The sequence below is a fragment of the Pteropus vampyrus genome, unplaced genomic scaffold, assembly GCF_000151845.1.
Source record: "Pteropus vampyrus isolate Shadow unplaced genomic scaffold, Pvam_2.0 Scaffold404, whole genome shotgun sequence".
Lineage (NCBI taxonomy): Eukaryota > Metazoa > Chordata > Mammalia > Chiroptera > Pteropodidae > Pteropus > Pteropus vampyrus.
The window spans coordinates 1,484,638-1,510,703 of NW_011889185.1; the positions used below are offsets into that span (position 1 = coordinate 1,484,638).

Consider the following 26,066-nt stretch of genomic DNA (forward strand, 5'->3'; position numbering starts at 1 on the left):
TTATTTGTATCTTCTTCAATTTCTTTCCTCAATGACTTATAAGTTTCTGAGAACAGGTCTTTTATCTCCTTACTTAATTTGATTCCTAGGTATTTTATTGTTTTTGATACAATAGAAATGCAACCGACTTCTTAATATTGATTTTGTATCTTGCTACTGTACTGAATTCATTGGTCAGTTTTAACGGTTTTTTGGTGGAATCTTTAGAGTTCTCTATACATGCCTAGTAATCTTTGATTAGATGCTAGATATTATGAATTTTATCTTGTTGCATGCTAGATTTTTTTTTATTCCTATAAATATTCTTTAGCTTTGCTCTGAGATGTATTTCAGTTACTTAGAAATAGTTTGATCCTTTGAGCCTTGCTTTCGTGATTTGTAATTCTCTGTCTAGGGCTAATTACTCCTCATTCCTGAGGCAATATCTTCCTGTGCACTGTACACAATGCCCCACAAATTTTTCCAGTCTGGCAGATAGTAATAGGCAGTATGTGTTGGACACTGTTCTCTGGTCTTTCCTTAGCTCTGGGTAGTTCCCTCTCATTAATGTGCTGATTATTATTGAGAATAATACTTGAGGGGAACCCTCTATAGATCTCTGGAGTTCTTTGTGCATCCCTCTCTTCTTCAATACTCTTTCCTATGAACTTTATGTACCTTGGTCTCCGCAGAATTTGTTTTGTTTCTTCAATTTAGGGAGTATGCACAGATAAGGTCTCTGCCTCAGTCCCCCCTCTCTGTGCTGTGGCCTGCAAACTCAAGTCAATATGGTGGGGCAATCATAAGGCTCATCTTGTTTGCTTCCTGTCTCTTGTGGATAACTGTCCTTTGTTGCCTGATGTCCAATGTCTTGAAAATTGTTCTTTCATGTAATTTTGTCTGTTTAAAAATTTTTTTGGTTGTTTTAGGTGAAAGGGTAAATCTGGTCCCTGTTACTCCATCTTGGCCAGAAACAGAAGCTCCACATATTTAATGCTAGAATATTATTCTATGGAATAGATTACTTTTGGTTTTCTAATTATTCACCATTAAAGGACAAGCTTTTATAAACATATTTTTGCACTAGACCTGGCTGATTCTAAGAATCACATGGGAGCCTTTTAAATAATATTGATTTTTAAATCCACTCTTTGGATTTGTATTCAAGAAGTCTAGAATGGAGCCTAGCAATCTGCATTTTTAACAAGTGCCCTTGGTTAAACTGGTTTTGAATTTGAGATGATTGAGGGTAGGAGAACTCTGTCTTATCTTCTTCATTGGAGAATAACACTGTTAGAAAGCTTCGTGAAAATATTTGAGATTTTATAATCTAGACTCTGTCTGAATTTGTACAATTCTACAAAACATAACTTTGCATGGTTCTTATTTTATAGTTCTTAGAAGTGACAGGCAAGACATGTTTCATTTCCCACTTACACATTCAATCAGCATGTATGGTTACCAAGAAAGGTGTTCCTGGAAAAATGTTGCAAATTAATGTGTAAGACAAATCTAATTTCATAAGGGAAATGATAGTATGATGAAGGTTCTATCCTTGAAATTAATAAACCAATGTGTTCATTCAGCCAACATTACTGTGAACCTTTATGTGGCAGATACTCTGCTAGGCATAGTAGTGAATGAGACAGACAGGGTCTCTCATGGCTAGGGTAAGTTCACCTCAAACCAACTGGAGTTAACATTCATTATTTTGTCTGCCCCAAACATTTCTCTGCAGAGAGGAATTGACTCATGATCTCTTGGTTCTCAAGTTCTCAAATTCCAGGGAAAGCACTGGCCCAGCTTGGGTTGGGTGCCTACTCCCGCACCTACCCCAGCTTAGGGTAAACTCATGGTGTTTCCTTATTTACATAAGCCTTTCCCTTATTGTCTAAGCTAGTTCAAGTTTGGTCTTTATCACTTGCAACTAAGGGAGTCCCAATCAATAGATAAATAGTTACAAATGTGATGTTACAAATGGGAAAACAAGGGTATAATGGGAGTACATCGCCCTTGGGAGGGTGGACATAGCATAGTGGACGCATTGTAGAAGTTCCAAAAAAGCAAAAAGAGATCATATGGGTATATCTTGTTTAGTAATATAATGCTTTTAATAAGACAACTAAGCAAGCAAATGAAGCTGTATTAAATATAAGAGAATTATATTATTGAAGATATATATTTTCCATAAAATAATTCCCATCTTTATGACAAACAGTCATAAAACACACACCTTCACTGGGATCATAGAAGAAAGAGAGAAGGGCTTCTTTAAGAAGACTTTTAGGGGAGATTTAAGGCCATTTTATACTTTCTGAGAAAAGTAACTCAGGGATGCAATTTTATGCTTTTACTCAACCTATGTTTCTAGGTAGTCAGCCTTCGTACAAAAGACCATGCAATTGTCATTGGGCTGCTTTAGAACATGATGATCACAAGACACTTCTAGGCTGCCTTCTTGAGGCCAATTTCACCTTCCTGTCTGCTTTGCTTGGCTGATCACCCCTTCTTCCTGACTCTCTGACACAGCCTTCTCTCCTCTATAGCTCTGTCATAACTGTTCTTGTTAAACAAACTATGTTAAATTGCATATTTGCTTGTTTAATGTAGGTAGCCCTGTGGAAAGTGAGCTCTGGGAAAGACACGTCTTATCTGCCACTATGTCACTGTCATCTAATATAGTTATCTGCACATAGTAGGCACTTAACAAACATTTGCTACGTGAGTGAATGAATATATAAAATGAATGAATGGAATATTAGACTTTCAGAGCTAGGTGGGATCTTGGAGATCATTTAGTCAAGTATGCTTTTGGCAATACTTGCTAAGCAAAATATGAGCAAACTGAGGCCCACTGACATAAAGTGATTTGTCCAAGAAACCCCAAAGCTGCCACTGCCCGTGCTTTCATGTCAATGATTTGCTTGGTGAGCACTAGAAGGGGCAAGATGATTTGCATGTCCCTGCCTGTTGCTGGGATAATAGAGTACAACTGGCAAAGCACAGTAAATGAGAATTACAACCTGAAATGTTTAGAGTTGAGGGCTCTGTGGAAATTGTAGTCATAGAATCAATGCTCTGTAACTCTTCCTTTCATTTGGAGAGCAACTAGGCAACTTTCTTAAGTAGGTATTTGTTTTTCTACATCCCAATATCCCTTCCCTATGCTCTGAGGAAAACATATGAATGCACTAAATCTGAATATTTTTCCTAAAGATATGATTCCTCCCCCAGACTTGGAACTTTCCCAATGTTCCCTGTCTTAGTAGCTAGCATCACTGTCTACCCAGTTGTGAAAATCTAAAGTTTAGGGTCGTTCTTGATACTTGCTTCTCCTTTATCTCCATCATCAATCCATTATTGAGGTCTACTGATTTTACTCTTTTGTTAAATCTATTCACTTCTTTCCATTTGATATCTATCCCTATAGTTCAGTTCCATCATTTCTCCCCTGTATTACTATATTAAAAGCCTCTTAACTGGTCTCCCCATACCCACACTTGTTCCCCTCTAATCCATTCTTCAGAGTGATAATTTCTCAAATGAAAATCTGATCTTGTCTCCCTGCTTAAAACTCGTTAATTGCTTCTGGATGTTTTTAAGGTAAAGACCAGAATCTTTAACATGTCTTTCAACATTTGTGTGGTCTCATTCCTGCCACTCACCTTGTTCTCTACAGTCCAGCCATGGTGCTGTCTTTCCATTTTGAAACTAAGTTAAGAGCCTTTTTACTACAAAGTTTCTGCACGTGCTACTTGGTTTGCCAGGATCTTCTCCACTCTGCCTTATCTATCCTGGGCCCTGCTTTTGTTCAGTTAACATCAAGGAGCCTTTCTTTGATCTTCCTAATCTATATTAATTCTATGAGAATGAGGTAGGGGTCAGCTTCAGTTCTATTCCAACACTATTCCTAAGCACTGAGAAAATTAATTCATAGATACAAATGGAAGGAATTTGATTTTAGCAATGTTATTCAATTCTTTGCCTTCTGAATTATTCTTCCTCTAACTTTGTTGAAGGCAAAAGATCTGGAAGCCACAAACCTTATACAAGGATTTTTTTTTTACAATGTCATTAGATATTCACTTTATCAACACCAATACCAATATTTCAAATTGCTCCTTTGCTGCCCTAGAGGTTTTCACACTCTGGAGTAAAGTACTGGGTATGTCCTTTTTTTTTTTTTAAAAAACATTTTTCTTTCTTGTTCTTTTTTTTTTTTTAATTTGAAGAGCAATTGTAAAAGGAGAGGTGAGATGGAGAACCAGCATATCTTAGGCATGATGTCAGCACGACAATTCTGGGTGGTGGTGGAGGACAGTCATGAAATGAGGGTCTGGAAACTGATTTCTTTAAAACTATCCATGTCTTCCTTCCCCCACAAGCCCTACTATCTCCTGGTAGCATAGGTTGAAGTTAGCTGCTCTAACTGATGTTGGGATTTTATGAGAGTATAGAAAACTTTCTTTTCCTACTTACCATTGGTTCATCTGTGTTCTTTTGGAACTGGACCAGCCGAACTCTGGTCACGTTCTCCATATCCATGTCTCCGTTGGCGCTTTCTGGAGAATCACCATTTAAATAGGGAGAGGTGGGAGGAGGTGTGACCCTCAGTGCTTCGTCACTGTAAACTTCATGTGCCACTACATCGTGAGTCTGAAGTAAGGCCTGGTATTTTATGAAAGAAGTAAGATATTAATAATAGTACTATTCCAACAGAAATCTATTATATTAACATATATAAAACTATTCTTTACCTGTCAAAGTTATCTCTCATCAACAGAGAACTCAAAGCACATTACACGTAGATACAACCATACCTTGATTTCTTTGTGACAAATAATCATGATAGATGGATTAAAAAAATGAATGAACAAATGAATAAATGAGTAAATTAATGAATGGATATGTTTGTTGATTACCTGGGTTTGAGGTGTGATCTGATACTGTGAAAAAGTACCAACTAACTTGTTCAAATAAAGGTTGACATAATGCAATTTCAAATAATTTAGAAGAGTCATCTTGTAAACAGAGGTGGCAAATTGTGCTGGGGCTTATAAACGTAATAAATTTAAAAAGAACCAGTGTAATATTTGGTGTATTGAGCAAATATCTTTCATTGGTGGTATTAACAATAACTTTTATATAATCCATAGGATGAAGATAATTTGTAACATGTCTTAGTAAAAGAAATAAAAAAACACACAAGTATACCTGAAAAAAAAAGTAATTTTCCCAAATATCACATATGATATGGAGCTCAAAATCTAAACTTATTTAATGTTTTTAGTCATTTCTATTTTTTTAGAGCACTTGACTAAATGAAAAATAAGTTGACAATTACGACTTTTTTTTTTGCAAACCATGTTAACAAAGAAAAAATGATTTCTTTGTATTGATATCTGCATATGTCATCTCGGTGAAACTAGATAACAAATATCCTTTGTTTCCCTAAAAAAGGATATTCTTCTACTTACTGTACTTTTGGTCCCATCATAAAAGTTTTTAATAGGCATGAATATTTGAACATTTCTACTTCAAAGATAATTTTACAGCTGAATATCAGTATGTTTGGAGCTTTACATAGATTATGTTTTCTTGTATGCTAACTATAAGTTCAGTTCTGTTTTACTCTGTGATCTGTGTGGTAATGAAATATCTGGAGATAATGAAATACAATTAAAACCGCTTTAAAAGTATAACCCTTAGTATCTCAAATTGTTATTCAAATTTAAAAAGTTATTTAAAAGTTATTAAAGTTATGACTTGGCAATTTTAATTTTAAAGGCATGCATATGAGGCAAAAATAAAGTAACAATGCAGTAAATTCATAAAGAAGATGGTGTTAATTTGTCATCAATAGAGTATGTGCTTGGAGTGATACATGCATTTGGCTTTCTAATGGAAATGGCAGATATTTCCAAGATTTCAGAGGGCTGGCCTTAACTGGGGTCTGGGTGAGGGGCACTGAGGGGGCACTAAGCAGTGCACAGCTGGAGAGCAGGGCTCTACAATGGCCCTTGGGACCTTGGTTTCCTGACCATTGCCTGACTACACTCTGCACTGGTACCCCAAGCACAACTGTGGAGGTTGTGCTATGTGGGTAAATCCCTCTTTTTCCACTTTAATTGTGGCTACTCAAAGGACTAAGACTTAGGGCAAGAAGCAAAAATCAATAATAGGTAAACTGAAAAACTTCATCCACTAAAACTAGGTTAATTGAATCAACTATAGATGTGTCTTCCATAATTAGTAAATTTTAAAAAAAATGCTTTGTATGAATGGAGGATATATAGCCAGGTAAACAAAGAACCAAGCTTTCATCAGGTTATAATGTCAGTTACATGGGTTGGAGAAAATGTTTATGCTGCTTTTTGCAAATGATTTTTTCCCTTTTAAATATATAAGCAAACACTTGTATTTAATGTATTACTTATAAGGAAGGATAAGCCCACAATCACAAAATGCTCCAATTGACCTTTAAAAAAAATGCTCAACTTATGTCACTGAATGAGGTCATACTTGATATTAACTACAACTTGCCTCTGTAAAAGACTGCTACCATAAAATAAAACTTAACCCGAGGCTCCGATGCATATGAGAACAGAAAAAAGGGGGTCACTTACAGATTGTTAAAAAAAAAAAAAGAGCCATTAAAAAGAGTATGCCCAATAAAAAATAGGAAAATCAAAGTTTGAATATTTTTCTTCAAATATGTTATGAGGTATGATTGAGCAATTGTTACTAAGCTGAAATAGCTGTTATTCTTAATTACATAAGAAGAATCGCGTAATAGGAAAGAAACACTTTCACTTTTTGTACTATAATAAGGATATGGACAAGACAACTAACAACTTCAGATGAGAATGAAAAAAAATCTGACTACTTTATAATGAATAGGAAAAATGTGAGTTTTAGGTTCAAAAGTGGTTCCTCTGGCTTTTTAATTATAAATCATAAAATTTACCACTTAATGAAGTTTTCATGACAACTAAAGTGATTTTAACCATCTTGTTTTTTGGAAAGTAGGATACAAATTTGCTTTTAAAACCTTCTGTTTTAGATTTGATTTCTTAAAAAATTAAAGCATAAACTTCTATGAATATTTGCCTCTATCTTTAATGCTTTATATTTTATAACTGCAATAAGCAAAGAATTTGTTCTTTTTTTAAAAAAACCAGTCTTTCAAATGGAATAACTGAAAAAGAGATTAGTACAATAATATTTTTAATCATTACTTTAAAGATAGAGTAAGACTTTAAAAATCATTTAAATCTACACTTATTTACTCTTCCTTTAAATACTGTAAACATTTACGAGTATATATATTTTTAAGTGTTAGGTAATTCGATGTTAAATCCTCATGTTTTAATGATCAGAAAGCAAAGAAAAAGCCAGATAATTGAACAAATAAGTGTGAAATTATAAATATGCTAAGAATAACTTCCAAACCTTGGCATAATAAAAACATAAGCATTAAAATATTTTCCTTTAACTGTTAATATTTATTTAAAAATACCAAGATTTTGAAATCATGATTTTAAAATGCTTATAAGATAGAAAGTTTCAGCATTTAACAGTTTATTTAACATAGTGTATATAGCTCGGAATTTTTTTTTTTCCCACATGGGACATTATCCAAACATATGCTTATTTGGGAATGACCAATGAGCTCAAATTAAGTTTATCGGAAAATGGATCCTCATTATAAGTCCATCCACTTTTAAGAGCATGGGCTTTGGAGCCAGCAAAATCTGAGTTTTGAACCTCAAGGAGGCCACTTACTAGATGGGTGACCTCAAGCAAGCCTCTTTACCTTTCCAGGGCATAGTTTCCTCTATGAACTGTAAAAGGGGTTAGTTATACCACCTCATATCCCAACCATTAGCAAGTCCTGTTGTATTCAACCATCTCTACTGAAGAGTCTCAATCTGCCCATTTTCCACCAGCCCCATCCTTCTCCAAGCCTTTACCCTCCCACGACAGCCTCCTACCTAATTGGTCTCCTTCTTTTAACACTTATTCTCCCTGTAGTCCATTCTCTACACAGCAGCCCCAGAAATCAGAAATCTCTAAAGCACAGATCTGATCTTTCCTGCTTGCAGTCACTCAGTGCCATCCTACTGCAATCAGGAGAAAATCCAGGCTCCTTACCATGGCCTGGAAGGCCCTACATGGTCTGGCCTGTGTCACCCTCTTCTAGTTCTTCTTGTACTATTTGTTCCCTTGTTTACTATATCCCAGCCACAATGGCCTTCTTTCTGTACTTTGAGCCTATAAAGTTCCTTCTTGCTTCTGGGCCTTTGCATTTGTTATTCCCCAGGCTTAGACTTCAGAAGGTTAGTTCTTTCATATAAGGAGGCTCAGCTCCTGTGTTAACTCCTTAGAGGCTTTCCCCCTATCGAAAGTAGTTCCCACTTTATTATCATCTCTGCCCCATTATCCTTTCTTTTCTTCATAGTTATTATCATTATATGAAATTATCTTGTTAGTTTACTTGCTCTCCATCTGTCTCTAGCTCACCTATCCATCCCCCACCCCACCCTCACTAGAATGGAAGTTCTATGAAGGGAGGGATCTTGTTTGTCCTATTCACCACTATCTTTAGAGCCTAGCATGGTGCTTGGCACATATTTGATGAATGAATGAAAATGTTTTTTAAACATTGAGCTAGGTATTCAAAAATTTTAAGAATTATTTATTATTTCTGAAAATGTTTACTAATAACAGTACACATATTAACTTTTCTCTGACTTCAGAAAAGCAAAATAATTAAGACTTCGAAGGTAGATAAGTTGTGAGACATAGGGCTATCTGGGCATTAGTGGTTTTGAAAAAAACTTTAACCTTAAAAAAGGCTGTATTTTGGATATATATTAATTTCTTTATTTTGCCTACATCAAATCTGAAAGATCTACTGGTCTCAAATAATCATATCTCATTCTCTGACTTGAGCTGAGTTTACTTAGCAATTTATAGACAGACCTGTCTGTCCGAAATGTACAGATTTCTATCTATGGAAAACACACTGCACAGAGCAGTTGAGGCGAGGCTAATCTATTTGCAAATGGGCACATTCTTAATCTAGTCAATAATTTACTGAGAACATACTATGTACTCTGCACATGATAAGATACTATGGAGTAACTAATAATGTTCATTAGCTAACATTTATTAAGCGTCAAGCATTTGTCAGGCACTGTGCTAAGCACGGTAGATGTATCATCTACTTAATTCTTACTTCAATTCCATGGGGTTGGCTCAGAGAGTCAGATTTCACAGAACTAGGAGTGCAAGTTTGGAGTTCAATCACAGGTCTATCTGAGTCCACAGCTTTAACCACTTTTACACCATATAAGACATGATAGCTAAAGGGGAATTCATTATAATCTGGGGGAACATAGCCTACACATGAAACAATCAGGGAACAAGGTAATATTAAGGGTAATTAACTCCTGACATTTGTGATTTCTCATACTTGAGGATACTACTATGGCATAGAGTTTCTTCATTTTCCTGGTCTGTGAAACAGGTAATAACAACAATTAAATGAGATCATAAATTCAGTGAGAGCTAAGCTGAGGTGAGATGTGCTCATCCACTGGGGAAGGGACTGGCTTTGGCAGGCCAGTATGTATTAGAATGTTACACAGGTGAATACAAACAGGTGCAGATAGAACCTGGTTTCCTGTAACTCACTGGAGAGTGCTGCTGTTATATAGAATCAAGCCAAATATTCTCAAAGATTATACTTGAGTTCAGCCTTTCATGCTTGGGTGGGAGATTTAGGGTGAATACAATGATTGCTTCTTTCTAGGTGGTCATTTTGAGGATAAATTCTATTTCAATGACTGGGTAAAAGTTTTAAAAACATTGTATTATCACAAAGTACTATGTATATCAAAACTCACAGTAACTGGTATTACCTACTTATTATATACTGTTACTATTGTTTTAAAAATATCACCGCAATAGTAGTAATAAAAACATAGATTTAAGTCAGATTTTCTCCCAAAGGGCAGATACTTGGATTTTCCACTCGCTATATATACTAATGTGGCTGTTTTAAAAATGTTATATTCAATGTGAATTTTCATCTGTAATCACGCTTTCGAATATCGGTTAAGCAGAGAACTATGGACCTTCTTCTAAAGAAAATTATCTCATTTATTTTGAGTTCTGTTGAACCATTTAGCTTTATAATAATTGGCCCAATACAGGTGCTATCCCTGTTTTCCACACAGTACAAATGAATAAAGTATAAGTTCTACATTGTTAAGAGATGTAATTCTTCCAATAAATATATCACCTAGGTTCAGAGAATTCTTTATTAAAGGTGAAGGGGAATAAGAGGTACAAGTTTCCAGTTATAAAATAAATAAGTTATGGGGATGTAGTGTACAGCACAGGGAATTTGTCAATATCATAATAACTGCATGGTGACAGATAGTTACTAGACTTATCGTGGTGATCACATTGTAAAGTATATAAATATTAATCAGTATGTTGTATACCTGAAACTAACATAACATTGTTAGTTTCAACTATAATTTAACAAGAAAAAAATTATAATATTAAAAACTTCTTTTAAAAGTAAGGTTTTAGTTCTATGGGAATTTACTTGTTACTTACCATGAAATGAGGTTGTGTTAAAATACGCTTTAGTTCCTTTGCGTCATTATTCTCAGGGTAACATGAAATTTCTTCCAATACCTAAAAAATAAAAAAGCAAGATATATAATAGTGCAAACAGCATGCAAGACTTCAAAGATACAGAATTCTTTTAAATTAAAAATTATGAGTAAATTTTTAATGGCAGACAAAACAATTATTTTGGAAAAATTCATCATTTTATTCAAAGGTTGGTTATTAATAGATAGAAAATATAGATGGCAATAAAAATAAAACAAATTGCTATAATAGTCTCTGCCTACATTATCCAACTATAACCCAAAAGGTTATTGAAAAAAACACAAAACAAAATGACAAGTCCACAATAATATTTATGACAGGTATAAGTAACTTAATTAATTTAATGGGAAACTAAACCTTTTTCCAAACTCAACATCAAAATGAATCTATAATAAGTTAATAACAGCTTTCTTTTATGTTAATAAAACTGTCAATTCCTTTTGGAATGATTAAAATGACACAGGCTCAAATCAAAACAACTTAAATAACACTTATGTAATTTTCCTTGCAGCCTGGCAGAATCAATGTTATTCTCCACACTCATCTCACAAAGAGAGAACCACGTCCCTGCCAATAGTTCCTGGGATTAATTGCCAGAGAATCCAAGAGAATAATTTAAAAAACCAAAACCCTAAATTTTCTCTTTCCACTCAAATTTCCTTCACTAATTATAGTGGTTAACATTTTCTCTGTACAGGTAAAATGGTTGTTTTCAAATGAAATTGTTTTTCAAAAGTTATTCCTCATCACTAGGATGGAGTTTACCCGTTTAGAATTTGATTATGTGACATGAGCCCAGGGGAAAGCCTTTGTTCTCTTTCGGAGTAAACACATCATACTAGGTGTCTTGACTGTAGATGGCTGAACTCACAGTGAGGTTATACACATTGCACTCAATTCTAAAAGGTGAGCCAATTAAGGATTGTTTCAGTAGGATTGGATATCAGGGGCACAAAAGTCACCTGTCCATTAGGAATCTCTTACCTCACCTTGGAGAACCTGTTAATACTGAGGCAGGAGGGGATGTTGCGAGGTCACTTAGCCTAAGGTTTAGATTTCAGCAGCATACCTATGTGCTATTCAACCACCTCATTACGAAGAACAAACAAACAAACAAACAAACAAACAAACAAACAAACAGAAACTACAGAGTTTCTTTCCTATCTAAAGGCATCCTTATCAAGTTCTGGTTATGCTGATAATTCATATTAATGATGATAACTCAATTCTCCCTGGTGTATTTTATGCTTTGAGTTTTTCTACCAGTGAAATAAAAGGACAAAACCACATACTCTCTTTGGTCTCCTGCTACTTTCACCGTCTATGATGTTTTTTTTAATCCCCCCCACCACCACTTCCACCCCTGGTTGCTATCTCTCCTTAAGAACTGGATCTCTGAAGGCGGGGCATTTCCTTCCACTTGCCCAGGGTGCACACCCGGGGCCTGGTGCACACCCGGGGCCTGGTGTGCCCAAGGCCTGGACCATGATCCACTGGGGCGGGAACCCAGGACCTTCTGCATGTAAAGCAGATGTGCTAACCACTACTCTATAGAACCATCCCCCAGCACCCAGTCTATGATTTTAAACACCGATGACGTGTGGTCTCCTGTGTTAGAGAGAACCTCTCCAGGCTGGTGTCCTGACCACGTGGGCAGGCCTAGCAGCCCCGATGTCCTCAGTCTTGTTTCTCAGTGAATATATGATATTTTCCAGTACAGGGCTTGTGTTTAAAATCTGGTAGGGAAGACATTATGTTTTTCATATTATTTTCACTTAGTAATCTCACTTTATAAGAAACAATTTTTTTCCAATGGGAAATATTTGCATAAAGACTTTTATGACATCAAAAAGTGAAAAAAGAACCCTAGGTGTCTAACAATGGAGGAATTGCTAATTCATTATAATTTAGTAATAGCAAAGAAAAATTATGCTGTCATCGGAGCTTATATTCATAAAGACCAAGTAGGAACATGGAAAAATGCTCATGATATAATGTTATGTAAACAAAAGATACATTTTGATTGAGACCATGTAAAATTATGTATACAAATGGATAAGGACTGGAAAAGGATATGCAAATGAAAATTACTGCATTAGGATGATGAGATTATAAGTGAATTTTTATTTTTCAAACTTCCCGCAATGTCATATGTCTATATTAAAAAGTTAAGAAGGCTGTGTACTAAAGTTAAAAATGTTAGATGTACAGTAACCTAAAATTTATAAAAATGACATTTCTAAACTTAGTTGCTATAGATATTTAATTAACTTTTCAAACATTACCACTTTGAAAAAGGAACTCAAATGTTCAGAGCATGTCTACTTCCACTGAGTACAGTAAAATAATTTTAAAAAATGAAGCAAAATTGATATGTTAACGTGTTCGAGTTTACATTGGAGAATCAGAACTAGAAATCTAGGAAATGTTGCTTCTGAGATTTTTTTCTTTTCTGAATGCAAATGCTCAGTAAAATTTAGAAATACTAAAATTGAGTAAAATGGTCCAACTGTGACTCTAAGGAAACTACCTCTTCCTGTGCAGTAGAAATGTTTTCAATAAAGGTAGCAAATATGACACCCAGATATGTTTACAAAATATGTCACTTACCTCTTTGGCTCTCTGTACAGCATCACTTGGAGGATTCCTGATTTGTGGTGAAGACTTTGTATTAATTTTGTCATACAGCTAAAAGCAAAGGAGAAAAATCCGATCAACATTTATCATTCTTTGCTAAAATTAAGAGTTTCATATTTCTTATTTCACTAAACAATATTTCCCTCTTAAAAAGGTAGGCTGATGATTTCAGTGTAATCTTCTTGTTAATCATCTCTTATTCATTCAAGGAAACATGTCAGAATATAAGCCATATGCATAATCTTTTAAAAAATCATCTTTAAATACATGGTCCAAAATTCTGTCAATGTGGCAATTTCCTTGTCATTTTGAATTCATCAATATTTCAGTAATCACAGTATTTTTTCCTCTGATAGAAGCAACATTTAATAAGATGAATACAGAGTAAAATGGCTAAGACACTTTTGAAAGAATTTTCATAGAAACCTAAATCTTGGGAAAGGGCGAACCCAACTCCTTCTAGGAAGGAATATTCTCACAAAAGGTTCATGCTTATTTTACTAGGGCTATTCATTAATAGTATCAGTGCTGGCATCCTTCAACAAGAAATCAAGGACATAAACTTTTTTCCTTTTAAATTTGAAATTCACAGAGTATGAGAAGACATTGAAAGACTAAATATATTTTAAAAAACCCTCACAAATCTAGGTGTTCCAAAATTTAACTTTCTGAAGAAAATTAATTAGAAAACAATTTCTATAGTGTAGAAATACAAGTAAAATATTAATTTCTACCTCAGATGAAATGTCTCATTCAATAGTCTGCTTTGAAAAGTGACAAGTTAAAAATGATCTTGGCTAGTCTGCCGCATCTATTTCCTAACTTCTCTAAAATAGGTGGAGATTTTTGGGGGGTCAGTTTTGCTTTTGTCTTCTTTTCCCTCCCCCTACTATGTACAACCATGCTAGTTGAGAGGTCAAATATTGACTATAAGCATTCTTCAGATTACAGTTAGATTTGTTTATACTGATGCAAGACAAAGGTTTATGATTTGTAGATATTTGGGCTACATCATACATAAAAATGCCCAACAACAAACACATGAGTAAATAAATGCCTAATGAAAACAATGTGAAGATAGAGCAGTGACCATTTTTAAATGATGGCATTAAAATGATGGCACTACTAAACCAGAAACGTGTAGAATATAAGTAAGTTAGTAAAATGCTGCTCTATTTCAAATATTATATTAACATTTAGAGAACTAGTGATATGTGGCTGGTTCACCAAAGTTAGCCCAAATCTCTGTAGAATGCACATGGGAAGTATCCATCCTTTAAATGGTTTCTATCTCTAAATATTGCAAATTTTGAAATTTGGAACTAGGGAATATGTTTTTCCATATAAATGATGTTAAACATAGTGTAAGGTTCTTAGATTAGTCTATAGAGATGAAAGAAATACTGTACATATACAATAAAAAAAGAAGAAAAAAACCCAATCCCTTTCAAATAAGGAACCGTAAGTTAAAAAAAACGCATTTGAAATACATAATACTTTAAAATAAACATAGTTATCACCTGATGTATCATAATATTAATAATGAAACAAAAACATCTACATGAATAATAAAAAGATTTTTAAAACTCTTGAATGCTACTATTTGAAAAAAAGCAAATTTAATTTGAGGTTTTACAAGCTGATGGCATTATCAATTTATAATGCCTAATTTCACCACAAAGTTTTGCCTTTTTCTTGACCAAGGGCTATAACCAGTACTACTTTCAAAATTTTCAACTATGATTAGGATCAGTTTCTATTTATACATTTAATAAATGCACATTTGTTTTTATTTGCAAAGTAACAAAAATTCCATAGCTCCCAGAACTGCTCTCTGTCACTGGAGATTTTTTATTTTTGGCATGGTCTTACTATGCAAAGTACAGTTTCCTAGGTCTTATGTCAGTGTGGTTTCTTGAGGACTCATAGCATTATCAGCAGGTGTGGTTATTAAACATATAGGTTCCTTGGCCTCACTTCAGACCTACTGAATCAGAATTTGAAAAGGGGGTCCGGAAACTTGGGCTTTAATAAATTCCTTAGGTATCTGTAAATTTTATGCCCAGTGTTAAGTTCTGAGAGTGAGAGTAGTAGTACTAATAACAATGACAATGCTACTTTTATTGAGCACTTATTAGATGCTAATTACTAGTTAAAGTTCTTAACATATATTCTTCATTTAACCTCAAACATTCCTATAAAGTTGATACTCCCGTTTCCCCCACTTTACAGATGAGGGAAGTGAGGCATAGAGTAATAAAGTAAGAACCGCTATTCTAGCCTTATAACAACTTCACAGGTTGCAGATGCCTAGAGTTTCAATATTTTTGAGGCCATCTCCAAGGACAGTGCTCAGACCAAATTTTACTCTGCTCCTTTGGTCTAGCTTGATCCAATTCAGCACACAATTGCCTAAAGTTCAGTTGAACTAGTGGTGGGATGAGGGAGAAGTGAGATGCTTAATATCAAAGGCAGATAGAATAGGAAGGAATTTAAAAAAGGCCTTCCACCTGAGTTGGAGGCACTGGGCTCTGCCCCTCGAGCTCCTAGGAAAGCACAGAACTGGAACTCTTAAGGCAGGGAGTGGATGGAGTAGATGGTGCCCATGTGGCTAAGAACAGATGGTGAATCTAACCTGTCTGCTCATTAACCAAAAAGGTGAGCAAGAACAAAGGCAGGAAGGGGCAAGGGAGGGGCTCATGTCAGTGGGAAGAAGTGACCCTTCGTTGATCTATCCATCCATCTACCCAGCATTTATTGAGGTCCTACTATTATGCACTACACATTTCAGTTCTATTTACTAGGGTTACGAAGATGAAAAAGATGAGAATTCTTGTCCTCAAAGAATTTACAACTTCCAAAGACATGTATAACTAAAGGCCCAGAAACATATGACAGCTTGATCCCTTTGAGGATCTGAGAGTAGTCTGGTTTCCACTTTATGTCTCAACTGGAAAGGATCTCAGTGAGCAGCCCCAAGTTTGAGACTATCTGGATGTGTGTGCATAACGTGTCAACCTTCATTTTCCCCCTCAATTTCTATGACTATTTTTGCCTTAGAGACTCAAAATATTTTAGGGATACCATAACAAATACAAAGTGTTTGAAAAATGTGGCAAAGTAAATAAATAAAAAGTCATCAATGGAGGAAAGTTTGAATGCAATGTAACGTTAAAGTGTTTCAAAACAGTAGTCAGAAACATGCAGCTTTTCAACTCCTCATTCTTATGGGTCATTTTCATATTGTATGCTGCCTACAAGATGAAATTCAAGATTCAAAGTTCAAATCCAGATAGAGTTTCGTCAAGATCTGGGGGCAAGTGAGAGGTGGTTGAGTTTTGAGAACAACGAAGAGATGTAGTTTCTCTTTCTTATCACCCTTTACTCCCTCCCAGAGTCCGTCATGTATAAAGAATATACAGAATAATGTGATTTGGGACTTTGCCTGTTTTAGATTTCAGCTAATGCCCAGAGCTAAGGCCAATAGGAAGTAAGTGGCACCAAGTCAGCTAGGAAACTGCCAGACCATCCCTCTAGGGCTTCCTGAAAGGTGGTCTCAAAATTGTCCTTCCACACTCATCCCAGCACCCCATTCTGCCTAAAGAGGCAGATGACTGGAATCTGGAGTCACAGGACGAGGAGAGCAAACATTTGATTTTTCTTTCTCCTTCTTGATGGGGAAGAATGGAGAGGGAGTTGCCCTCTTCCTCATGTAAGTGAAGGATGGTGGACACTTCAAAAGAACCAGGCATAGAAACTAGAGCAAGGAGAGCTCACTATCTCATTCATTGGAGGAATGCTTGTTGAGTTGCTGCAATTTATAAAGCCCATCTTGGTGTGGTAGGAAAGGAGCCCTGTGAGAGAAAAGTCCTTGGAGCAGCTTGATACGTGGTGTTGGGGTCCCAAGTGAAAAAAGGCCACCTGGGGCAGACCTTGATAGCAGGGTGAGGGCAGTCATAGGTCAGACCACACTTGTAATTGTATGCTAGGGCAAGAATGTGTGTGTTTCTCATGAGTCAAGCTGCTGTCTCAGAAAGTCATCTGGCTGGAACCTACCCAAGAGGGCCGTCTGCACTGAGCAAGAGGATCCAGAAATAAGTAGCTGTGGGGTAATACCTGGGGAAAGAAACAACCCAGGACAGGGCCAACATTTGGATGCCTGCCACACCAAGGGCATTAACAGCCAAGAGGGCAATGGCTACATGAAGGACAAGATTATAGAACATGCCGTTAAAGTGCTTCTTTCTTTTTGCCATGACCACTCTTGAATTCTTTGAGTCTGTAATAGCATCTAACATAGGCTGAGTACATAGTAGATGTTTAGTACACGTGTCTTCAAAAAATAAATGAGTATTTGAGCTGGTGCATAGGAACTATGTGTGTGTGTGTGTGTGTGTGTGCGCGCGCGCGCGCGTATGTATATATATTAAAATTCAGAGTAACATAAAAATTAACAGAGTGGGAATACTTATTTCTTAGCTTGTTTCTTTCGGAACCAGATATCATTTATCTTCGGTTATGTTTATATAGTTAAAAAGTTCACAAAAAAATTAAGAAATTATATTTTGACCACATTTAACTCTCTTCTTTTTTGTATTTCAAGTATGACTTACTTAAAAATTTTTTTCATGGTAGAAGAGATCTTAGATATCAACATAATTCAACTTCTCCATTTTAAGAAGGAGAAAGCTGAGGTCCAGTAAGGTGAAGTGACAAGCTCAGTGTCCTGGAGACAGAGCAACAGGAACTAGACCATGGCCTCCTGATACACTGTCTTTTCTTTTATACCAGACTTCCTTGGTTTATATTAGAATTCAGTAATACACAAAGTCTCATGCCAGGGAGACACCTTCAGCAAATATTTAGGGAAGTAACTATAGAAAATGCCATTTATAGGCTATAGGAAAAAATACGCTAAATATTATTTGAAATGTATTAGCTAATCAACTACGAGCCTCGCCCCGTTAAAGAATGTTAGAATCCTAATCCTTTCTTGACCAGATGGGAAATTCTTCAAGCTTTGAGGGCCATTCGGACTCTGTCACAACCACTCAACCCTGCTGTGTATGAGAAGGCAGCCATTAACAATTCATAAATGAATGAGCATGGCTGTGTAACAATAAAACTTTACTTATAGGAACAAGTGGCTGATTGGATTTGGCCTGAGAGCTGTACATGGCTGTTATAGAAGCTTAAATTCAAGGTGGATTGAAATGACAAAATGTATTTCTTTTTGCTATTTGCTTTTTGCTATTTGAAATTTGAATATATCAAGTGTATTTGTAAAGCTGAGGGACAGAGAGTGAGGCAGAGGGAGGAAAGAATGTTAATAAATTATCCCTAGAGAGAAAACAAGAATGATTTTGTAACTGTTTGTTTTCTCTTTTTAATGAAATTACAGTTACCCAACCTCAGCACTTTTTATTTTTAAAAAAGGCAAAATGAGGAAATGTGAACAGCTGCAAGGGAACAGAGTGTTTCATACTGTCTCACTCACAGGCAGGCTTGCCAGTCTCTGGCGCTGGGTCAGATATGATCACACACAGCTACGTGTACATGCTTTATTTTTCTGTCTTAAGGAGTACAAACACAATTCTGTTGGGGGGCCACATTCTATATTTAAGATGGGTTGTTTTAAATAAAGCAGAATAAAGTTGGTGGTAACATTAAATTCAACTCTCCTGAGATTATACTTTCAAACATAAAGATGATAAAGTCAGTTAATATGTCACTTTTTTGTTTACATTCAAAACACTAAATTATTTCATTTTTTCACCATACTACATTATATCTCCTCTTCTGATTTCTTGCTCTCAAACAGAAGCCTTTGTTTTGCTCAGTTTATATGCAGCATTTAGCAAGATCAACATTTAAAATGGAAGAGTTGGCAGAGAACCCATAAAATTACTATCACTGAGTTATGTATTTCACTAAGTTTTTAGCATAGAGAAAACCAAATGTAAGGATCAGAATGTATTATTAGTTGAGAAAGATTTTAACTTTTGCTACTAGACTGCACACATGGGCCAAATAATGAATGGAACACAAGTTCTTAGCAACAAACCATCTTACCACTTACTTCAAAGATACTGCAGAAGCTCCTTGTTGGAGAAGATCTAAAGTTGTCAAGAGTCGAATATTTAGCTACAATGTATGTAATGAAATGTGCCTATGATCCTAGTGAAACACATAATAACAGTGTTCACAAGTTTATACTGCACAACAATAATGGGAATTGAATGATTTGCTCTGGAAACAGTCTATCTTATTAAGAACTTTCTTCACAGCAAAGGAAACTTTCATCAACACAAAAAGACAACCCACTGAATGGGAGAAGATATTCATTTATGATACATCTGATAAGAGGTTAATATCCAAAATATATATATATAGACAACTCATACAACTCAACAACAACAACAACAATAACAAACAAATAATCCAATTAAAAATAGGCAGAAGAACCTGAACAGATATTTCTCCAAAGAGGACATACCGATGGCCAAGAGACATATGAAAAGATGCTCAAGGTCACTAATCATCAGAGAAATGCAAATTAAAACCACAATGAGATATCACCTCACACCTGTCAGAAGGCTATCATCAATAAATCAAAGAACGACAGGTGTTGGTGAGAATGTAGAGAAAAGGGAACACTCATACACTGTTGGTGGGATTGCAGATTGATACAGCTGCTATGGAAAACAGTCTGGAGGTTTCTCAAAAACTTAAAAATGGATATACCTTTTGACCCAGCAATTGCACTTCTGGGCATTTATCCAAAGTAAACAATAATTCATAAAGATCTATGCACCTCTATGTTCATGGCAGCATAACACACAATAGCCAAGATATGGAAGCAACCTAAATGCCCATCAACAGATGATTGGATAACGAAGTTATGGTTCATATATATACAATGGAATATTACTCAGCCATTAAAAAAATGAAATCTACCATTTGCAGTGACATGGATGGACCTAGAGGTTATTATGCTGAGTGAAATAAGTCAGACAGAGAAAGATAAATAACATATGATTTCACTTATATGTGGAATCTAAGGAACAAAAAGAACAAACTAATCAAAAACAGACTCACAAATATAGTGGACAATCTGGTGATGGCCAGAGAGTAGGGGGGTTGGGAGAATTACGAATTAGTAGTTGATAGATGGTCCTGGGGATGGGGAGCACGGCATAGGGAATGCAGTTAGCATTAATGTGGAGAGCCACAGGAAAGAGCAATTAGGGGGATCATTTTATAAACTATGTAAATGTCTAATCAACGTACTGTATATTTGAAACTAATAATAAAATAAAATAAAGACTGTTCTTTACATTTTCTTTGAAGAAATGGGGTGATTAAGAACAAAGTTTCAATGTCATATCTTTTCAGTGAACCCAGGTAATCAACCATTGATATCCAACAGTATTTTTTAAAAAAATACATTTGAAATCCAACAAAATGTTAGGAAAATGAGATTTAATACTAAAATATAAGGAACTGATATTTAACTACTGCACTGGAGCTGATTTTCAGAAGTTAGAGATCAGAGAAAATCTTCTGAGATCTAAAATCTATTTTTCTCCATTCAAGTTTATATATAAACTTGCTATCTCTTGGGTAAAAATAAGAAAAAGCTCTTTCAAAGATCTTTGGCATCATTAAACATGACATAGTCCAAACTAGGAAAAGAGCCATATATTTAACGGTGGTCTAAAATTTCATAATGGGAAATTTAAGTGTGGAAGAAACACATGACAAAATTTAAAAAAGCATTCTCAAAAATTTAAGGAGCTACAATTAAACTTTGGGAAGAACTTATATAACCTGTCCATCTTACAAATCTAGGAATGATTATGCAACATGGGGAGACTATGATTCACAAAAAGAAATTAAAATCACCTAGGGCATTTTTCTTTTGTGGGATAAAAAAATGTCTATTCTATGAGCACTAAAAATTGTTTTTCCTAAAAATTATATTCTATAAAATTTCAAAAAATCAATTTAATAAAAAAATAGCTGAAGAAAGTATTCAAATATTAGTCATGCAGATGACTTTTGATCTAGATAGAGATAATGTACTACTTTCATTTGAAGAGTGTACTTTCGTTTTACTTCCTCATTATCCTTCACAATTTGTACTACGTGCTAACTTTCCCTCTGAAAGTTTAGAAAATACGTAAATAGCTAAATTTTATAAATCTTAAACTAAACTTGTTTCTCACATTAAAAAAAAGGGCATCAAATCCACAAATCTAGTGACCATAATAAAGCAGCAGGAGTTCTACCCTGGAATTTAGATTTTTCCATAATGAAAGGTTCAGAGCTGCTACCAATACAACGGCTCAGTATATATTGGGCAACTTGTGTTAGAAATGGATATCTGATGTTCTGCGTATTGTATATAGTGGTCAATAAGGATGTTTCTGGAAGTCCTTGAGTTAGACGTCCCAGGAAAGCTTTGGCCTAAGAGTATAGCAGTGAAATGCTAGCTTAAACCAAGTTTTAGAAAATTACACACATATATACATATATACACACACGTACAAACATACATATATACATTCATCCATACATACACACACACACATATCCTTACTCGAAGTCTTATAAAGGGGTCCAGCTGACTTAGCAATATGTTACTTGAACTAAATCCATTATAAAAGTTCCCTTCTGCAGCAAAAGGAAATTGAAAAACCAGTATATCTGGGCTAATTCAAGATTTCCTGAAAGAGTTGTAAAATACTTGGGATCTTGAAGCAAAAGTACCCCTAAAGAAGCCCTTGTTTGGCTTAGGTTTTATTTATCTGTGTACAGACTTGCTTTTGTTTCAATCCTATTAGACCACTGCATTTATAGGGATTTATTTTTGAATCCAAGAAATTAAGCCTTCCTTGACTTTCTAGTTCAGTCTAAAAAGACTGTCCCTTTGGTGGACTAACAGTATAGGCCACTGCGGCACATTTCTGGTCAGTTGGCAGCTCTTTCTGGGAAACTCAAACATTGGCTTCAGATGACCTAACTTGATTGTTCTTTAGGCCTTTTCCAGTTGGCAGTTAACTTTAAAATTGAGCCCTGCAAGAAACAAATCATAATGTCTACTCTTGAGCAAGCAAAAGAAAGCATGAAGAAAAACAAGCCTATATAGATGATATAGGTAGGCTTTAATTTGCTTTTAAGGAAACTTCCTGAAATAGGGCACTTTTTAATACCAGATTCAAGAATTTTCCTAACCGTGAGAAACTTCACTATGATATAAATTTCTTTTCCATTCAAAAAACACTAAACACATTTTTAAAAAGTGCTAAAACCCATTTCCTAATGTGCTTTTCTGAAACATCTACAATAATAGTTAAATGATATTTATACTAAATGAATATCCTATTAGTAATTTGCTGCTTTAAAGGAAAACATTTACATCAGGTGTGTCATATACTATTTTATTTAATTACTGATGCAATACAATAATTTTTGACTTAAGATACAACTTTTATTTTGCATAGGTAAATACCAAGCATTTGTACAAGTAGCTGTAGCAAAAAATGAATTTCTGTTGTGGAAAGTTAAAAGAGAACAAAACAAAGGCAGTCTGGCAGAAGTGGTTTTATGAGATAATGTTCGAAGGGCCACAAAGAAAAGGAGCAGCTATGTTCTTGGATTATGGATGGTGCAAGCCAAGCTCATTGAATGTTCTTCAACTGAATATATTACATTCCTTTCTAGGGGGAAATGCCTTGTTTCCTTGAGAATAGCATGAAGAAGAACCAGTGCTTGTTGCACTGTGAAGGCTTTTTGAACATTCCTTTGCCTTCTGGTAAAGATGACTATGGTGTCATAAAAAGAGAATGGTACTCAGTACGAAACACTGGTACCAGGGACAAGCTGAATCATTATTCTTGGTATTTTAGAGTAAATTCTAATCCCTGTTTTAAGGAGTAATTCATCTGAACAAATAAGGGAACTAGAGAGACTCCTGTAGTTAATACTATTTTCAGTGAAAATCACACATTCCTTTCACATAGGTGATAACTTAGAGCCCAGATAGAGCAATTGCTTGGGAATAGAAATAATAAGGCTGAATTCCCTACTATCAGACAGCTTTATTTTGAGAATTTGGTTTTTCCTATTATATAACTGTCTACCATAAAACATTGATATTGGATGGATGGAGAAACAAAAATGTGATATATATATACAATGAAATATTTTTCAGCCTTTAAAAGGAAGGAAATTCTGACATGCTACAACATGGATGAACCCTGAGCATATTATATTAGGTGACATAAGCCAGACACAAAGGAACAAATATGCTATTATTCCACTTATACTACGAGGTACCTACAGCAGTCAATTCACTGAGACAGGAAGTAGAATGGTGGCTGCCAGGGACTAGGGAAAGAAGGAAATGGTAAGTTGGTGTTTAATGAGATAATGTTCAGTTGGGGAAGCTGAAAAAAGTTCTGGAAATGGATGGTGGTGTGGTTGCACAACAATGGGAATGTACTTACTGCCACTGAGCTGTACACTTAAAAATGGTTAAAATGGTAAATTTTATGTTATGTATATTTTACCACAATAAAAAGACAAAAAATTGGTATTATGTCAAATAAAATCTGTGGGAAAGCTATGAACTTTGGAGAATGATAAATATGTATCTGAACATAGAAATTAACTAAAAGAATAAACTAAATCATGTTGTTCTAAAAAGGTGCCCCCCCCCACTGAAAAATACATAAAAATCATGTAATTCATAATGTTTTAAAACAAAAAAAGACAATTTGGAATTCTTCCACAGGGGACAACTACACGTTGGTTAACAAAACAGATCTTGGGAGAGAAAAATAAATTTAGCATTTTAAAGACAGTAAATAATAAACTGTTGGCCATAAAGCTAAATATTGAGATGGGGAAATCAGTGTAATGACCCCATGAAATCTACTGGAATGACCCTTTCGGTGGGCTTTGTTGGAACTGCAAAGGGTAAGCAGCTTGGCTTTGCTGGATTGGTGTTAGGACACAGGGACCATACCAGGAGACACTGGAAACCGATGTTGTAGTGGGAGCATGGATTATAAATGACATTTGAGATCCACAGTACATTATAACCCATAGCACATGGAAGAAACTTCCAATAGTGCTTTACCTTAAAATAATACAAAAAGGGTAAACAAATTTTTTTAAATAAAAAGAAAATATATTACTTTTCATTTTTTTTTTTTTTACTTTTAAAACCTTTATTGAGGTATCATTTATAAACTATACAATTCACTCACTGTAAGTATACAGTCTAATGATTTCTGGTAAATTCATACAATTGTATAACCATCATCGATCTCAATCCAGTTTAGGAATATTTCCTTCATTCCCCAAAGTTCCCTTGTGTTATACCTAAGAATTCTTTGCCTAACAGAAGGTAATGAAAATTTACTTCTATATTTAAATGTTTTATAGTCTTAAGCTTACAGTGGGTCTATGATCCATCTTGTGGAAATTTGTGTGTATGGTGTGAGGTAAAGGTCCAAGTTCATTTCTTCGCATATGGATATCCAGTTGCTGCAGCACGATGTTAAAAAAAAAAAAACCAAACTATTCCTTGCCCATTGAATTGCCTTGCCATCTTTGTTGAAAATCAATTGATCATGAATGTGAGGGTTTATTTCTAAACTCTATTCTGTTCCCTTGATCTATATGTCTATCCTTATACCAATACCATATTATTTTCATTATCATAGTTTCATGGTAAGCTTTGAAATCAGTTCTCTAAATTTGTTTCTCTTTTTTCAAAATTGTTTTGTCATTTCCATATAAATTTTAGGATTGGCTTGTCAACTTCTACAAAAAAATCTGCAGGGATGTTGGTAAGCATTGCACTGACTCTGTAGATCAAGATGGAGAAAACTGCCATCTTAACAATATTGAGTCCTCTAATCCAACAATATGATATCTCTCTCCATTTATTTAGATCTTCTTTACTTTCTTTCAGCAACATTTGTAGTTTTTAGTGTATGAGTCTTATACTTCTTTTGTGCAATCCACTAAGTATTTTACTGTTTTCGATGGCATTGTGAATTTCTTTAATTTTATTTTCACATGATTTGTTGCTTGTATATAGAAGCACAGTTAATATTTGTATATTGATCTTATATTCTGCGATCTTGTTAAACTTGCCTATTAGTTCTAGTAGATTTTTTTTGTAGATTTCTTAGGATTGTCTACATACAAGAATATATCTCGGCAAGAAGACGGTTTTACTTCCTCCTTTCCAATCTGCATGCCTTCGATTTCTTTTTCTTGCCTCACTGCACTGGCCGGAACCTCCAGTACAATGTTGACTAGATGTGGTAGGAGCGGACAGTCTTTGTTTTGTTTCTGCTTGTATTAGTTTTCTGTTCTGCTTAACAAATGACCATATACCTTAGTAGCTTTTTTTTTTTTTTTTGTGGCTAAGTTTATTGATATCTACATTAAGAATAAAGAAAGACTAATTTGAAAATGTTCAGGACATATGCTATTTCTTGCTCTCTTTACTCCAGGAATTTTATTTCATGTGGTGCTTTTCTATTGATACTAATACTTCAATACACACACCGATGGAAACAGATATGGGAGTTTTTGCTCACCGAGTTAGTAATAGTGGAATGAGAAACTCCAATACCTAAAGTGAGCAGCAGTGCACTTCAAACTCCAGCCCCAGGAGGCAAGTAGCACAAGAGCCACCACCCCCATTGGCCCATTAGCCAGCTGCTTTCATATTT

The 26,066-nt window shown here is 35.0% G+C and overlaps 1 protein-coding gene across 5 annotated transcripts in view; it reads right to left on the minus strand.

The window, feature by feature from the left end:
* The window catches only part of CASK (calcium/calmodulin dependent serine protein kinase), a 412,162-nt gene that overhangs the window by 78,813 nt on the left and 307,283 nt on the right, over positions 1-26,066 (minus strand). For all 5 annotated transcript variants that reach the window (XM_011380759.2, XM_011380758.2, XM_023523710.1 and 2 more), the window contains exons 12-14: positions 13,282-13,359; positions 10,612-10,692; positions 4,459-4,647 (exon numbers count right to left, since the gene is read on the minus strand). In XM_011380759.2, coding sequence (XP_011379061.1) covers positions 4,459-4,647; positions 10,612-10,692; positions 13,282-13,359 — 348 coding nt within the window. The remainder of the gene's footprint in view (positions 1-4,458; positions 4,648-10,611; positions 10,693-13,281; positions 13,360-26,066) is intronic.